General features: G+C 51.2%; 2 protein-coding genes across 37 annotated transcripts in view; one reads left to right on the top strand and one right to left on the bottom strand.

Moving 5' to 3' along the window:
• EPS15L1 (epidermal growth factor receptor pathway substrate 15 like 1) overlaps positions 1 to 16,884 on the bottom strand; it is a 121,312-nt gene that overhangs the window by 98,781 nt on the left and 5,647 nt on the right. For 2 of the 35 annotated variants that reach the window (XM_077978146.1, XM_077978160.1), the window contains exons 1-2: positions 9,539 to 9,659; positions 8,588 to 8,991 (exon numbers count right to left, since the gene is read on the bottom strand). The exons of 31 other annotated variants lie outside the window; for them this stretch is intronic. In XM_077978146.1, coding sequence (XP_077834272.1) covers positions 8,588 to 8,614 — 27 coding nt within the window. In that variant the 5' untranslated portion in view covers positions 8,615 to 8,991; positions 9,539 to 9,659. Of the gene's footprint in view, positions 1 to 1,976; positions 2,003 to 8,587; positions 8,992 to 9,538; positions 9,660 to 16,884 lie in introns of those variants that run through there. 2 more of the 35 variants (XM_077978156.1, XM_077978164.1) reach the window with 1 other exon arrangement.
• Positions 1 to 16,884, top strand: part of C19H19orf44 (chromosome 19 C19orf44 homolog) — a 95,253-nt gene that overhangs the window by 15,654 nt on the left and 62,715 nt on the right. The window lies entirely within an intron of this gene.

The raw sequence follows: 16,884 nt of genomic DNA on the forward strand, positions 1-16,884 counted from the left end.
GACTACTATCTAAAATACATACTAGAGAGTTCTCAAATTCAACAGCACCAAAAAGGAAACAATCAAATTAGAACATGGGCAAGCCTTGAGTCCCAGCACTTCGGGAGGCCAAAGCAGGAGGACTGCTTGAGCCCAGGAGTTCAAGACCAGCCTGGGCAACATAGTAAGACCCCATCTCTACATGAAATTTAAAAACTAGCCACGTGTGGTGGTGCACACCTGTAGTCCCAGCTACTCAGGAGACTGAAGCAGGAGGACTGCTTGAGCCTAGGAGTTGAAGACCAGCCTGGGCAACATAACAAGATCTGATTTCTAATAAAATTAAAAAAAAAAAAAAACGAAGAAAAAAAGAACATAGGCAAAAGATCTGAAGGCAAAAAGATATTTCACCAAAGAGGAAATATAGCAGATGGCAAATAAACATATGAAAATATGTTCAACATCATTAGCCAATAGGAGAATGGAAATTAAAACCACAGTAAGATGCCACTGCACGCCTCTCAGAGTGGCTAAAAATAACAAATAGTGGCCGGGCGCGGTGGCTCAAGCCTGTAATCCCAGCACTTTGGGAGGCCAAGACGGGCGGATCACAAGGTCAGGAGATCGAGACCAGCCTGGCTAATACGGTGAAACCCCGTCTCTACTAAAAAAAATACAAAAAACTAGCCGGGTGAGGTGGCGGGCGCCTGTAGTCCCAGCTACTCAGGAGGCTGAGGCAGGAGAATAGCATAGACCCGGGAGGCGGAGCTTGCAGTGAGCTGAGATGCGGCCACTGCACTCCAGCCTGGGCGACAGAGCGAGACTCTGTCTCAAAAAAAAAAAAAAAAAAAAAAAAAAAAAAAAAACAAAGAGTGACAACATCAAATGCTGGTGAGGATGCAGAGACACTGGGCCACTCATACACTGCTGATGGGAAGGTAAAAAGGTACGGCAACTCTGGAAACAGATTGGCAGTTTCTTAAAAAAGCAACAACAACAAAAAACTAAACTAAACACGAAACTACATGACCCAGCAACTGTGCTGGGCGTTTACCCGAGAGAAACGAAGAGTGATGCTCACACTACATCCTGTATGCAGTCTTGGCCAGAGCTTTATATGTCACTGCTCCAAACTGGTAACACCCTGAACATCCTCCAATAAGTGAGTGGTTCAGCAAACTGTGGTCTAAGCACACCATGGAATACTACTCAGCAATGAAAACGAATGAACGGCTGACACACATGCAATAATCTGGATTTATTTCCAGAGAATTATGCTGAATGACAAAGGTCAACCCTCAAAGGTTACATACTGAATAATTCCATTAGATAACATCATTAAAATACAAAATTGTAAAAATGAACAGAGTGGTGGTTGCTGGGGATAAGGAAGAGATGGGCAGGGAGGGAAGTGGGTGTGGCTATCAAAGGGCAACAGGAGGTACGTGTTCTGTCTCTGGCTATCAACAAGATCCTATCTCTACAAAAAATGAAAAATAATAATAGGCCGGGCGCGGTGGCTCAAGCCTGTAATCCCAGCACTTTGGGAGGCCGAGACGGGTGGATCACGAGGTCAGGAGATCGAGACCATCCTGGCTAACACGGTGAAACCCCGTCTCTACTAAAAAATACAAAAAACTAGCCAGGCGAGGTGGCGGGTGCCTGTAATCCCAGCTACTCGGGAGGCTGAGGCAGGAGAATGGCGTAAACCCGGGAGGCGGAGCTTGCAGTGAGCTGAGATCCGGCCACTGCACTCCAGTCTGGGCACAGAGCGAGACTCCGTCTCAAAAAAAAAAAAAAAAAGAAAAGAAAAATAATAATAATAATAATCACGCATGCTGGCACATGCCTGTTGTTCCAGCTACTCAGGAGGCTGAGGCAGGAGGATCGCCTGAGCCCAGGAGTTCAAGGCTGCAGTGAGCTATGATTGTGCTACTGCACTACAGCCTGGGCAACAGACCTGTCTCTTAAAAAAGAGGAAAAAAAAGCTTTCAAACCTTGATTCTGTGCTCCGACGCCCCCCCCGGTCCATGTCATTCACCTTGCTGCTTTGCTGCATGTCTACACTCTCAAGGGTGGTTCTATTCCTTCTTGGTTCCTCTCCAGGGCAGGGAGTGCAGGCCTTACCCCTGTGCCATGCCCCACTGCAGGCCCTGAGTTCTGTCTGGGCGGGACAGAGTCCTTGAGCCCCAGACCTGTCCATCTTCTTCCTTTTTTTTTTTTTTTTTTTTTTTTGAGACAGAGTCTCGCTTTGTTGCCCAGGCTGGAGTGTAATGGTGCGATCTCAGCTCACTGTAACCTCCGCCTCCCAGGTTCAAGTGAGTCTCCTGCCTCAGCCTCCTAAGTAGCTGGGATTACAGGCACACAACAACACACCTGGCTAATTTTTTGTATTTTTAGTAGAGACAGGGTTTCACCATGTTGGCCAGGCTGGTCTCCCACTCCTGACCTCAGGTGATCCACCTGCCTCGGCCTCCCAAAGTGCTGGGATTACAGGCATGAGCCACCAGGCCCAGCCAGGGCATGTCCAACTTCTGCTGGTCTTACAAGGTGGTCATTTGGGTCCCCAGAGAGAATCCAGGACTCTTCCTTCAGATCCTGAACATAGCCATCATCATCAGTATCCCAGATGCAATACTCTACCACCATTATGCAAATGTTACTTCAGAGGAAACGGGATAAATGGTACAGACTCTTTTTTTTTTTTTTTTAGACGGAGCCTTGCTCTGTCGCCCAGGCTGGAGTGCAGCGGTGCGATCCCAGCTCACTAAAACCTCCGCCTCCCGGGTTCAAGTGATTCTCCTGCCTCACCCTCCTGAGTAGCTGGGATTACAGGCACCCGCCATCATGCCCAGCTAATTTTTATATTTTTGTAGAGACGGGGTTTTACCATGTTGGCCAGGCTGGTCTTAAACTCCTGATTTCAAGTGATCTGCCCGGTCTCCCAAAGTGCTGGGATTACAGGCATGAGCCACCGTGCCCGCCCAGACTCTCTTACAACTGTGTGTGAGTCTGTGAGTCTACAATAATCTCGAAATTAGAAGTTTTATTTTCTCTTAAGAGACTTACAAGACCTAATGACCAAATGCAAGGTGACATTTGCAGACAATCAGGGAAATGTGAATACGGTCTTGGTATCCGATAATACCAAAGGCATTATCGTAAGTTGTGTAAGGTGTGATAAGACATGTGGTTATGTAAAGGAAAATGGTCTTAACTGTTAGAGATTCATGTTGAAATACATGAATCTCTAATTTGCTTCTAAGATTAAAAAAATTTCTAAGATTAAAAAAAAACAGGCCAGGTGCAGTGGCTCACACCTGTAATCCTAGCACTTTCGGAGGCCGAAGTGGGCAGTTATCTGAGGTCGGGAGTTCAAGAACAGCCTGGCCAACATAGTGAAACCCCATCTCTACTAAAAATATAAAAATTAACTGGACGTGGTGGCAGGCACCTGTAATCCCAGCTACTCGAGAGGCTGAGGCAGGAGAATCACTTGAACCCAGGAGGTGGAGGTTACAGTGAGCCGAGATTATGCTACTGCACTCCAGCCTGGGCAACAGGAGTGAAACTCCGTCTCAAAAAAAAACAAAAAAACAAAACAGGAGCCAGGCATAGTGGCACGTGCCTGTAGGTCCCAGCTACTCGAGAAGCTGAGGCAGGATTGCCTGAGGCCAGGAATTCGAGGCTACAGTGAGCTATGATCACTGGGTCCGTCAATGGCTACTGCACTCTGGCCTGCACAACATAGCAAAATGTCATCTGAAAAAAAAAAAAAAAAACCTAGGAACTAAAGGGTGGTACAAAGAAATCTGCAAAATACTGATAACTGTTGTAAATGGGCAGTGAGTACCTGGGAATTCATTAAACCCTTCCCTCTACATTTATTTTATTTTATTTTATTTTTCATAGAGACAGAGACTTGCTTTGTCACCCAGGCTAGAGTACAGTGGTGCCATCGTAGCTCACTGCAGCCTCAACTTCCTGGGCTCAAGGGATCCTCCTTCCTCAGCCTTCCAAGTAGCTGGGTCTGTAAGTGCATGCCACCACACCCAGCTAATTATTATTTTTTATTTTTTTGTAGAGACGGGGTCTCGCTTTGTTGCCCAGGCCAGTCTCTAATTCCTGGGCTCAAAAGATCCTCCCACCTGGGCCTCCCACGGTGCTGGGATTATAGGCGTTAGCATGCCCAGCCATCGACTTTTAATGTGTTTAAAGGCTACCATTTGATGCGCTTCTGCCTTGTCAAGGAACCTAATGGCACAAGCTGTGTAAGGTTTTAAGTGTGACAAATGAGGAGAGCTTGGTCACAGACAGGATCGTGCTTCTGTCAAACAATACAAACTGGCATTCCTTTAAAACACACACAAGTGTGCCCTACCACAGCTACAAGATCTGCTACTGGGAGACTGAGAAGTGATACAGGAGCGGGGGAAGAGCAAGAGGGTTCTCTGTTTTCCCCTCTTGAGGGCACAGATGTAGACTGCGAGGCACTGGAAACAGCAGAGGACTGGTTAAGCTGCTAATAAATTGCTGAGTCTCCATGGGACGGAATAAATATCTTACAGCAGTCAAAACAGCAGAATGTTTACAAATGGGGTCCAATCTTCATCAGCTTGCTAAGTGAGAAGGGTGCAATCTAGCAAGTACAGTGTGACCTGGCTTATAAGCGCACGGCGTCCTATCGCCCCGCTATTGGAACCTGGAGGGACAGGGTCACACTTACCAGGATTTCTATGGGCCAGTTAGTTTGCTTCCTCGTGACTTCCTATGTTCCCTGGTGTTCTATGTCATCACGAGCTGCTTTTGTAAATTAGACAGAAATAGAAAGATGTACAAGGAAAAGCAGGATCTGAAGGAATTTTCATGGATTCTCCCCGGGGACCCAAATGAGTGCCTTGTGAGACCAGTAGAAGACGAACATGCTCAGGGCTCAAGGCCTCCATCCAAACCAGACAGAACTCAGGGCCTGCAGTGGGGCATGGCATAGGGGTAAGGTCTGCAGTCGCCACTCTGGAGAGGAACCAACAAGCAAGAGAACTGCCCTGGAGCGTTTAGACACACAGCAAAGCAGCAAGGTGAATGACATGGACCAGGAAGGACATCAGAACACAGAATCAAGGTTTGAAAGTTTTTTGTTTTGTTTTGTTTTGTTTTGTTTTTTAAGAAACAGCTCTGGGCCAGGCATGGTGGCTCACACCTGTAACCTCAGCACTTTCGGAGGCTGAGGTGGGTGGATCACTTGAGATCAGCAGTTTGAGACCAGCCTGGCCAACATGGTAAAACCCTGTCTCTACTAAAAACACAAAATTAGCCAGGTGCGGTGGCACATACCTGTAATCCCAGCTACTTGGGAGGCTGAGGCAGGAGAATCGCTTGAACTAGGGAGGCAGAGGCTGCAGTGAGCCAGGATCGCACCATTGCACTCCAGCCTGGGCAACAAGAGCGAAACTCTGTCTCAAAAAAAAAGAGAGAGAGCTCTGTTGTCCAGGCTGGAGTGCAGTGGCACGATCATAGCTCACTATAGCCTCAAGCTCCTGGGCTTAAGTGATCCTCCTTCCTCAGCCTCCTGAGTAGTTGGGACCATAGCCATGCACCACCATGTGTGGCTAATTTTTTTTTCATTTTTCTGTAAAGATGGGGGTCTCATTATTTTGCCAGGCTGGTCTTGAACTCCTGGCCTCAAGCAATCCTCCTGCCTTGGCCTCCCAAAGTGCTGGGATTACAGGCGTTAGCCACCGAACTCACCATTCCAGAAATGGAATTGCTGGAGAAAAAACATCGCCTGCAGCAGGCTTCCTGCCTCGATGCACTGCTCTGTGGAGGATGCAGGACTACACCGAGCCCCAAAAGTCTTTAGGAGAGACTGCCCGGCTCCATCTACACCTATGGCCTGTGTCCTCCCATCTTCCTTCACTAAGAGAAGCTGTCTCATGTGGAGTCAACAGTGCTGCCAGACAAATGGGAATTTGAGTCCTGTCCCGCTGCTGGAATGCTGTGCAACCCTGGGTTGGGGTGAGCAGCCTCTCTGTGCCTCAGCTTCTGCATCTGGAGATGAGGGTGAGCACTCCCACACACAGGGACTTGTCAATCGCCGGCTGTTGTGATTCCTGGTTTCCTCCTCATCGCCCTCCTTCCACTGGCTCCAGGTAAAAACGTACCCTCTCCCCAGAAACATCCCTCCACCTCCAGCTACTGACCTCCCCTACCTTTCACATAAAACCTCCTGAAAGCCGGGCGCGGTGGCTCACACCTATAATTCCAGCACTGTGGGAGGCCAAGGCGAGTGGATCACCTGAGGTCAGGAGTTCAAGACCAGCCTGACCAACATGGAGAAACCCCGTCTCTACTAAAAATACAAAATTAGCTGGATGTGGGGCGCATGCCTGTAATCCCAGCTACTCAGGAGGCTGAGGCAGGAGAATCACTTGAACCCAGGAGGCAGAGGTTGTGGTGAGCCAAGGTTGTACCATTGCACTCCAGCCTGGGCAACAAGAGCAAAACCCTGTCTCCAAAAAAAAAAAAAAAAAAAAAAAGACCCTCCTGAAAAAGGATCTACCCTTGGATTCCCCAGCTCTCCCTTCTTTGGACCTGGAGATTTATTCGTTTGCTCACTCAATCAACACATGCTGAATTCGTGCTAAGAGGCAGCACTGGGGATACAAAAGTATGTAGGACAGAGTCCTGGGCTTCAGGCCAGGCGCAGTGGCTCACGCCTATAATCCCAGCACTTTGGGAGGCCAAGGCAAGTGAATCACCTGAGGTCAGGAGTTCGAGACCAGCATGGCCAACATGGTGAAACTCTGTCTCTACTAAACATATAAAAATTAGCTGGGCGTGATGGCTGGTACCCATAATCCCAGCTACTTGGGAGGCTGAGGCGGGAAAACCGCTTGAACCCAGGAGGCGGAGGTTGCAGCGAGCCAAGATCGTGCCATTGCTCTCCAGCCTGGGTGACAAGAGTGAAACTCCATCTCAAAAAAAAAAAAAAAAAAAAGAGTCCTAGGCTTCAGGAAGGGCAGGCGGGACAAAGTCAGCCCAGGACTATGGCACAGGGCACCGTATGACATAACTGCAGCAGTAGGCACAGTGAGGGGAACTCAGGGCCTGGGGCCAGGCGTGCCCTGGGACAGAGGAGTCAGGCAGGCTGTGGGTGATTCAGCACGGCCCCAGCCAGGTGGAAGGACACACACATGAGATGCCAGGGTCTGTGCACGCTGTGCTGAGAAGACGGATGTCATCCCCAGGGCAAGCAGAGCCTGGGGAAGGGGTGCTGCAGGCCAGCAAGCTGGGCGTATATATGCACATGAGATGGTAAACGGTACAGGTAAATGGTAGGAATCCGCTGCAAGGAGGTGGGGACCAGGAGCAGGGCTGGAAGGAAGTGATCAGAGAGAGACTGCCATGGCCCTCCAGCAGCAGGAGGCCTAGGGACTACAGCGACTCACAGTGTAGACACCCCAAGAAAGGGGACATGCCAGTTCCCTAAAAAGGAACGTGTTTCCTTGGGATGTCCCCAGGGGCATTGAGGTAGAACTCTAATTGCCATTCCAGATGCCTTGGTGCAGGTGTGGAGGTGAACAATGGGACCCTCCCCACCCCCAGCCTCATGGAGCCACGACAAAGCATACAGATGCCTGCCAAGAGCTACATGGAAGAGACAGGATGGAGGGCCAGTCCGCAGCCAGCAGCAGACATACACCCAGGGCATCAGGAGACCTGGGAGGCACCCCCTCCATGGCTGAGCCTGTCCAGGGAGACTCGGTCAAGCAAAGCTGCAGAGCACCCGTGCCAAAGCAGTGCCGGAGACAGGCCTGCCACGGGAAGGGAAGGAGGAGGCTCCACCACAGGAAACACCAGGGGAGCTGGGTCCTGGAGCGATAGAGAGGCGTGTAGGGAAGGGCTCAAGGGTCTTGTCCAGCCATGCAGAAGGCAGGAGGGATGGAAGTGGAACGGTGCCTAGGCAGGAGGGGAGCAGATTCCAGCCCTCCCTCCTGAAAATGCTGCTTAAGAGCAAAAGCAGATGAAGCCTCCGAGCAGCCCTCCCAGCTGCTGACCTGTGTCCCCTGACATCACCCCTCCCGGGCATCTCAGAGAACAGACCCATTCCGTTCCATCTGTTTCCTTCCTCTGACCCATGCATGGTCTCCCTGGAGAGACATGGGAGAGCAGTCACCTGAGACTGGGGGGAAGGGGGGGCACCAAGAGGGGCTTTGATGACTCAGCAGTGTGTCCTGCACGGCAGGAGCACCCACCACCTCCCACGAGGGCCCACTTCCCAGAGTCTCCCAACTTTCCGAAGTTGGGAGACTTTGGAAGTCTCCCAGGCCTTCCCAACATTCCTTTCCTGCATCGGCCACTCCTGGGCTCCAATGTCTCTGCCATCTACTACCCCCTAACTGAGCACACTGCCCGCGACTCGGTCGGGATGGGTCTGGCCTCCTGTCAGGGTGTTCCTGACAATGGAAGTACTCCCAGGCTACAAACCTGGGCAGCGTGGCCCGGGACTAAAAACTGCAGGCCACCATAACACAATGCCAAGTAGCTGCGTATCTAACACATCTAAACACAGAAAAGGCACAGGAAAAACACGGCAGTGTAATCTTACGGGAGCGCTGTCACAGATGCAGTCCATCGTGGTTATGCGGCGCGTGACTGTATTCCCTGCTCTGAGACGCCCCTAGGTTCCCCCAACTGAAACAAGTCCCTCCTGCCTCCACACTCCCACAGCTCCAAGCTTCGACAAGGGACACTTCCTGAAGCCAATGTGATAGAAAAGCTGCTGTGATGGCTTAACGCCTGGGCGGTGGAGGGGTCACGCTGTGCCCTCCTGGAAGCGGGCCTTTGGTACATGTCTGTTGAGGGCGTGGGTGAAATTAAAGTGTTGAGGGAGGCAGGTGGTAGGCTGAGTGCAGGGAGGTACAGTCGGCAGTGGGGAGTAGACAGACAGCTCCGTGGCTCAGCAGCAGCGAGGACAAGCCACCAAGTCACCCTGGGCCTCAGTGCCCCCATCTGTAAAATGAGAAGAGACAGCACCTGGCCTGAGGATGCTGGAAAATCCCAAATGAGAATATGCAGGTGAAATACGCTCTGCAACGGGAAGCCATTATTACATCCCTTATTGTGGTTACTATTGTATTATTACTCCTGAGACAGGGGAGCAGGCTGTATTTACAAAGAATGGTGGTGGGTGGGGAGCAGGTCAGGCAAGGCTGTGACTCAGCATGTGAGTTGCAGGTGTAAAATCACAGTCCTCAGAGCCTGCTCTGCCAATTGATCTTTGCCAAGCAATAAAGTATTTCAACAAATGTTGGCTACACTACGGTACATATGGTAGCCATTTTCTCTCTCAACTCATCAACTAAGCAGCTCCCAACATCTAGAATAGAACAATATTTCATTTCAGGAACAGTGGCTCAGGCCTGTAACCTCAACACTTTGGAGATTAAGGCAGGAGGATCCCTTAAGGTCAGGAATTCAAGACCGGCCTAGACAACATAGTGAGACTGTAGCTCTACAAAAATTAAAAATTTTTGCATGGTGGTGTGCCGAGTAGTACCTGTAGTCCCAGCAACTAAGGAGGCTGAGACAGGAAGATGAACCCAGGAGTCTGAGGCTGCAGTGAGCTGTGACACCGCCACTGCACTCCAGCCTGGGTGACGGAGTGAGACCCTGTCTCTAAAAATAAAAAAAGAACAGTGTTTCACCAATTCTCTTAGTCTCAGTTGTCATTTTCTTAAAAAAACGTACAATTTTACACACAGCAGGTAAGTACACACCTGTAAAAACCCACTTAGCGTGAATTAAAGGACATTTTAAATGTGCATTAAATGTGAATTAAAGGACATTTTCTAGTGGCTAAGAGTCAACAACAACAAATTAAATCAGTAAAGTCAACTGACTGTGAATGCTAACTCAGAGGCTGGCCTAAAAGAAAATGCCAACTCCATGGCCTGGTGTGAGCAAGCAAAATAACAGCAAATTTGCACCCTGGTGATGGACAACCTCGCCTGACCCATCAGCAACTGTGGAGCCCGCTCCTGCACTCCAGAAACCTCGACCCACAGAGAAAGTCTCCAAAGCCAGCACAGGGGGTGCCGTGGGCACAGAGCGTTCTAGTTCTTAGCAAAGAAAAAACCGAAAGGGAAGAACGTTTGCAAGAACATGTGCCTAGGCCAATCATGTCTGGGGCCCCCCAGCCAGGGTGTGGGGGGAATTGAGAGGGACAGTCCATCCCCATAAACATACAGTCCTGGTTAAACACGCTCAGTGTGAGGGTGTCAACATCAAGTTTTTTCATGTTTCATCTTTCCCCTTGGCAGAGTCTGAAATGAGACAGTTTTCTCTTCCACTGAAAAATATAAAATTGAAAAGCACATCCTCTTCAGATTAAGAAAAGCCAGCTGGGGCTGGGTGCGGTAGCTCACGCCTGTAATCCCAGCACTTTCGGAGGCTGAGGCGGGTGGATCACGAGGTCAGGAGATCGAGACCATCCTGGCTAACACGGTGAAACCCCATCTCTACTAAATTGGCCAGGCACATGTTCTTGGTGGCGGGCGCCTGTAGTTCCAGCTACTTGGGAGGCTGAGGCAGAGGAATGGTGGGTGAACCCGAGAGGTGGAGCTTGCAGTGAGCCGCGATTGTACCACTGCACTCCAGCCTGGGCAACAAAGCAGTCCGTCTCTTTAAAAAAAAAAAAAAAGAGGCCGGGCGCGGTGGCTCAAGCCTGTAATCCCAGCACTTTGGGAGGCCGAGACGGGCGGATCACGAGGTCAGGAGATCGAGACCATCCTGGCTAACCCGGTGAAACCCCGTCTCTACTAAAAAATACAAAAAACTAGCCAGGCGGCCGGGCGCGGTGGCTCAAGCCTGTAATCCCAGCACTTTGGGAGGCCGAGACCGGCGGATCACGAGGTCAGGAGATCAAGACCATCCTGGCTAACCCAGTGAAACCCCGTCTCTACTAAAAAATACAAAAAACTAGCCGGGCGAGGCGGCGGGCGCCTGTAGTCCCAGCTACCCGGGAGGCTGAGGCAGGAGAATGGCGTGAACCCGGGAGGCGGAGCTTGCAGTGAGCTGAGATCCGGCCACTGCACTCCAGCCTGGGCGACAGACCGAGACTCCGTCTCAAAAAAAAAAAAAAAAAAAAAAAAACAACTAGCCAGGCGAGGTGGCAGGTGCCTGTAGTCCCAGCTACTCGGGAGGCTCAGGTAGGAGAATGGCGTAAACCTGGGAGGCGGAGCTTGCAGTGAGCTGAGATCCGGCCACTGCACTCCAGCCTGGGCCACAGAGCGAGACTCCGCCTCAAAAAAAAAAAAGAAAAAGAGAAAAATAAAAGCCAGGTAGGCATAGTGACATACTGGCTGACACCTACAATCCCAGCACTTTGGGAGGCCAAGGCAGGTGGATCGCTTTGAGCTCAGAAGTTTGAAACTGGCCTGGGCAACATGGAGAAGCCCTGTCTCTACAAAAAAAAATACAAAAATTAGCAGGGTGTGGTGGTACACACCTGTGGTCCCAGCCACTCAGAAGGCTGAGGCTGGAAAATCGCTTGAACCCGAGAGGCAAAGGTTGCAGTGAGCTGAGATCGCACCACTGCACTCCAGCCTGGGTCACAGAGTGAGACCCTGTCTCACAAAAAAGGAAGAAAAGGAAGAAAAGGGAAGGAAGGAAGGGAGGAAGGGAGGGAAGGAGGGAGGAAGGGAGGGAAGGAGGGAGGAAGGGAGGGAAGGAGGGAGGGAGGGAAGGAGGGTGGGAGGGAAGGAGGGAGGGAGGGAGGGAGGGAGGGAGGGAGGAAGGAAGGAAGGAAGGAAGGAAGGAAGGAAGGAAGGAAGGAAGGAAGGAAAGGAAGAAGGGAAAGAAGGGAAAGAAGGGAAAGAAGGGAAGAAGGAAAGAAAAGCCAGTTTTCTACAGATTGGCATCATGACAGAGGCATGCTTGTTGATGTCACTTGCACAAGAGGGAAGCCCTTCCCTCACCCTCTGATGAGTGCAGGTGAGGATGTAGCGGGGCCCCAGTCCTAGTCGTGCCCTGACTGCTGTCACCGGCCAGTGGGCCTGAGCAGGCAGCTCTGGACGCTGTGCCTGTTTCTTCACCCGAGAGACAAAACGTTCCCGTCTGTCAACTACCCTCAAAGGCAGCTGGAGAGACAGACTGCGCTCCTGGCTGCTGTTCCAAATACCCAGCCTCCAATCGACAGTCGGTTATCGCCGGCCCACTACGTGCCAGGAGCCCAGATTTCAGGGACCGGGGACGGACCCAGCAGGCAGCAGGACAGACGGAGCTCCTCGACCCTCCCGGAGCCCATGGGGTGGCATCCATAGGACAAAATGGTGGCTTTAGAGCCCATGGTCTGATCCAGACGCCTGTTTTCTATGGGGGTCTGACCGGTTGTTTTACCCTCTCCCTCTCAGTTTCCTCATCTAGAAACAAGCACAGGGACGACGGCACCACTGTTGGTCCCACAACACTCCCTCACTCCTGTACCAGACCTGTGGCCCAGATCTCTCCCCAGGCCCCAGAGCCGCCTGCCCGGGCCCACTCACTGGTGAGGGCAGTCAGGGTACCACCAGGGCTGGGGTCCCGTTGCCACCTGTTCTGGGTCACCAGGTTATCAGAATCAGGGAAGTGGGGGGCAGGGTGTGGTGGCTCACGCCTATAATCCCAGCACTTTGGAAGGCTAAGGTGGGTGGATCACTTGAGGCCAGAAGTTCGAGACCAGCCTGGCCAACATGGTGAAATCCCATCTCTACTAAAAATACAAAAAAAGTAGCCAGGGTTGGTGGTGTGCTTCTGTAATCCCAGCTACTTGGGAGGCTGAGGCAGGAGAATCGCTTGAGCCCAGGTGGCGGAGGCTACAGTGAGCCAAGATCACGCCATTGCACTCCAGCCTAGGTGACAAAGCGAGACTCCACCTCAAGAAAAAATAAAATAAAACAGGCCGGGTGCGGTGGCTCAAGCCTGTAATCCCAGCACTTTGGGAGGCCGAGACGGGCGGATCACGAGGTCAGGAGATCGAGACCATCCTGGCTAACACGGTGAAACCCCGTCTCTACCAAAAAAGACAAAAAACTAGCCGGGCGAGGTGGCGGGCGCCTGTAGTCCCAGCTACCCGGGAGGCTGAGGCAGGAGAATGGCGGGAACCCGGGAGGCGGAGCTTGCAGTGAGCTGAGATCCGGCCACTGCACTCCAGCCTTGGCGACAGAGTGAGACTCCGTCTCAAAAAAAAAAAAATAAAGAAAGAAAAAATAAAATAAAACAAAGAAAAAGGGAAGTGGGGCTCTGAGCGGGCAGAGAAGGGGCCAGGACTCTGTGAAGATGGTGCTGGGAGAGAGGGCCTGTGCAGAGGGTGGGGGCAGGACACTGGTCCATGCAGTGTGTGGCCAGTCAGAGAGGCTGCATCCGGCTGCTTCCTCCAGGCCTGCTGGAACAGAGGAGGGAAAAGACAAAAGGAGGCACAGGAGCCCTCTTCCTCCTGTCCTTTATTCCCAGCCCAGTGGAGGTGATTCATCCCACCACTGTGGGTGCCACCTGACTTTCACGAGTGTGTCACACTGTGTCCTAATTTTCTGTGTGCCTGGCTGCAGCTGAGCTGACCTGCAGGGTGGGGCTCGGTTTTATTTATCTCAGTCCCAAGACAGCACACAGTAGCTCAGTAAGCAGACAGAATCTCACGGTGCCCCAGCCCCAGACAGAGCTGGTTTTTTTTTTTTTTGAGACAGAGTTTTGCCCTTGTCGCCCAGGCTGGAGTGCAATGGTACGATCTCAGCTCACTGCAACCTCTGCCTCCCAGGTTCAAGCGATTCTCCTGCCTCAGCCTCCCGAGTAGCTGGGATTACAGGCATGTGCCACCACGCCCGGCTAATTTTGTATTTTTAGTAGAGACGGGGTTTCACCATGTTGCTCAGGCTGGTCTCGAACTCCTGACCTCAGGTGATCCACCCGCCTCGGCCTCCCAAAGTGCTGGGATTACAGACGTGAGCCACCGCGCCCGGCATAGCTGGTTTTCCTTTTGACTGTACCTAAATGTGGGGTCTCATGTGGCTTGGAGGGTTTCCTGCAAAGTGATGGGTTTTGACTCAACTGACACAGCCACAGCCCACCGGGCACTCCCACCGCTGCTATCCTGGCTCCCTGAAGGTGGCCTCAATCTGACGGCTGCAGACCCTATGCCTGCTTCTTCCCCCTGCTTCCTCTCCCACCTAGACCCTCACCTGTCCAAATAGCTACCCCACATACTCCTTCCACCCCCAGCCCTTTCTATTCTTCCTGAAACAACCTCAGGCCACGTTTATCTTGATCACTTCATGTCCATATCACAGAGACCGTCTCAAAGCTAGAACCCAGTTCCAAGCACTCCCTGGGTAAGCAGCCAGACCATCTAAAGGTGTCACTCCTCAAGAACCTGCCATAGCTCCCTACTGCCCCTCATAATGTGGCCCACCCTACTCTTCCTTCAACAGATGATTACTGAGCACCTGAGTGCCAGTTGCAGCCTGGTGAACAAGGATGAATAAAACAGGCACAATCTCTGCCCTTGTGGACCCACTCTAGGTAGTTGGAGAAGACAGACCATCAATCAATCCCGCAAAGAGAAAATTATACACAGCTAAATGGAAAAGGTATCCATCTCCACCAGTGGTAACAGAGAAGCTGGGCCAGTTTGTCAGGAAAGGCTTCCCTGAGGAAGTGATGCCCCAGCTGATATGAAGAGGTGTAGGGATTCACCAGAGGATGAAGGGTTTGCAAAGAGCATTCCAGAGAGAGGGAACAGCAGATGCAAAGGCCCTGAGGCAAGACGAAGGCTCGCCTTCGCAGATGACAGAAAGAGGGGCCAGGGGGCCAGGGGGCAGAGGGAATGAGGACTGCAGGCCTGGGAGGCACGGGGAGCAGGTATGCTGTCAGCTGCTGGGAGCAGCGCCTGATCCAGCCCGGTTTCTACCAGTGTGCTCAAGAGGAGGAAAAGTGATTTTATGTTAGCCTGACCTGCACGAAGTCAGTAAACAGATTCTGCTATCAGGTCTACATTCCACACTGCAGGCAGTGCAGATGGAAATCCCAGACAAATGCCTGTGGTCATCTGTAACCTTTACTTTCACCTGACAGTTTGTACTATCAAGAGCTGGGACTCCTATGAGGGGAAAAGCCCAAAGCAGCTTTAAGAGCTCATGGTCTGTACTCCACGCAGGAGCAAACTTCAGGGCCACCACTCTGACCAGCGGTAAAACCCAGTCCAGTGCGAAGGACAGTGGGCAGGTCTCAGCTCCTTGGCCCCCATCAGCCACTGGCCACTCTCTGGGCAAGCAGACATCCTGTCAGTCCCTTTTGTCTTGGGCCAATTTGTAGCCCAGATACAAACTCTCACGTCTTATTTACCAAAAGACCTTCCTCCTTTCATCCCTGAGTTGCCTAAATTAAAGGAAGGATATAAACCCCAAAGTCCCAGCCGCATGTTCTGGCCCTTTGACCTAGACCTGCAGCCTCTCAGCTCCGGCTCAGTCCTCTTTGCCTCTGTGCAAAAGGCTATTCCCCATGGCCTAGACCAAGGGTGTCCAGTCTTTTGGCTTCCCTGGGCCACACTAGAATTGTCTTGGGCCACACATAAAATACACTAACTCTAACACTAACGATAGCTGATGAGCTCAAAAAAAAAAATTCACCAAAAAACCTCATGCTTTAAGAGAGTTCACAAATTTGTGTTGGGCTGCATTCAAAGCCATCCTGGGTCACATGCAGGCATGGGTTGGACAAGCTTGGCCTACACCAAACACGCCCTCTCCTCCATACAACCATGTCCAACACCCAAATGGAAGCCAGTCGTCTGCCCCTCCTGCAGCTTGGACCACCTGTGACCTGAGCCTCTGCTGTGGGCCGGGCCTGGACAACTCAATTCTGCATGGGCCAGGAGCACTGATTACCAATCTGGCAGGGAAACCTTTGGATCCTCCTAAAGACAATTGGCTAGGAGTGGTGGCTCACACCTGGAATCTCAGCGCTTTGGAGGCAGAGGCAGGAGGATCACTTGAGGTCAGGAGTTCGAAACCAGACCGGGCAACATAGCAAGATCCTGTCTCTACAAAAAAATTAAAAATTAGCCAGGCATGGTGTTGTATGCCTGCAGTCTCAGTTCCTTGGGAGGCTGAGGCAGGAGGATCACTTGAGGCAAAGAGTCGAGGCTGCAATGAGCTTTGATTGCACCACTGCACTCCAGCCCGAGAAATAAAGCAAGATCCTGTCTCTAAAGGAAAAAGAGAGAAGACAATAAGCAGGCCTTTCCATGTCCCTCTCTACCTTTTAATGAGATGAGATTAAAGCAATAAAATACAAACTCAGACTACATAATATCTAATAACTAGGTATAAAAACAAATGAGGTTAGGAGATGTCATGCTATTATAATGCTTGGGAGTTTAAAAAAAAAAAAAACCACAAACTCAAAAAAAAAAACTTTCCAAGACAAGAAACTATATGGTGCAATGAAGAGGCCTGGACCTGTGTCAGAAAAGCCATGTCAGCCTGAGCTCACTGGGTACAAACTTGGGCAAGGGACATGACAATCTCTGGCCTCACTTTACCTCTTTTTTTTTTGAGATAGGGTCTTGGTCTGTCGCCCAGGCTGGAGTGCAGTGGCACAATCTCGGCTCAGTGCAACCTCCGCCTCCTGGGTCCAAGCAATTCTCCTGCCTCAGCCTCCTGAGTAGCTGGGACTACAGGCACGCGCCACCACGCCAGGATAATTTCTGTATTTTAGTAGAGACGGGGTTTTACCATGTTGGCCAGGCTGGTCTCGAACTCCCAACCTCCAGTGATCCACCTGCCTTGGCCTCCCAAAGTGCTGTGATTACAGGTGTGAGCCATCGCACCCGGCCCACTTTACCTCTTTATACACTGAAGATAATACTGGCCA

Source organism: Macaca mulatta, chromosome 19 (assembly GCF_049350105.2).
Source record: "Macaca mulatta isolate MMU2019108-1 chromosome 19, T2T-MMU8v2.0, whole genome shotgun sequence".
Lineage (NCBI taxonomy): Eukaryota > Metazoa > Chordata > Mammalia > Primates > Cercopithecidae > Macaca > Macaca mulatta.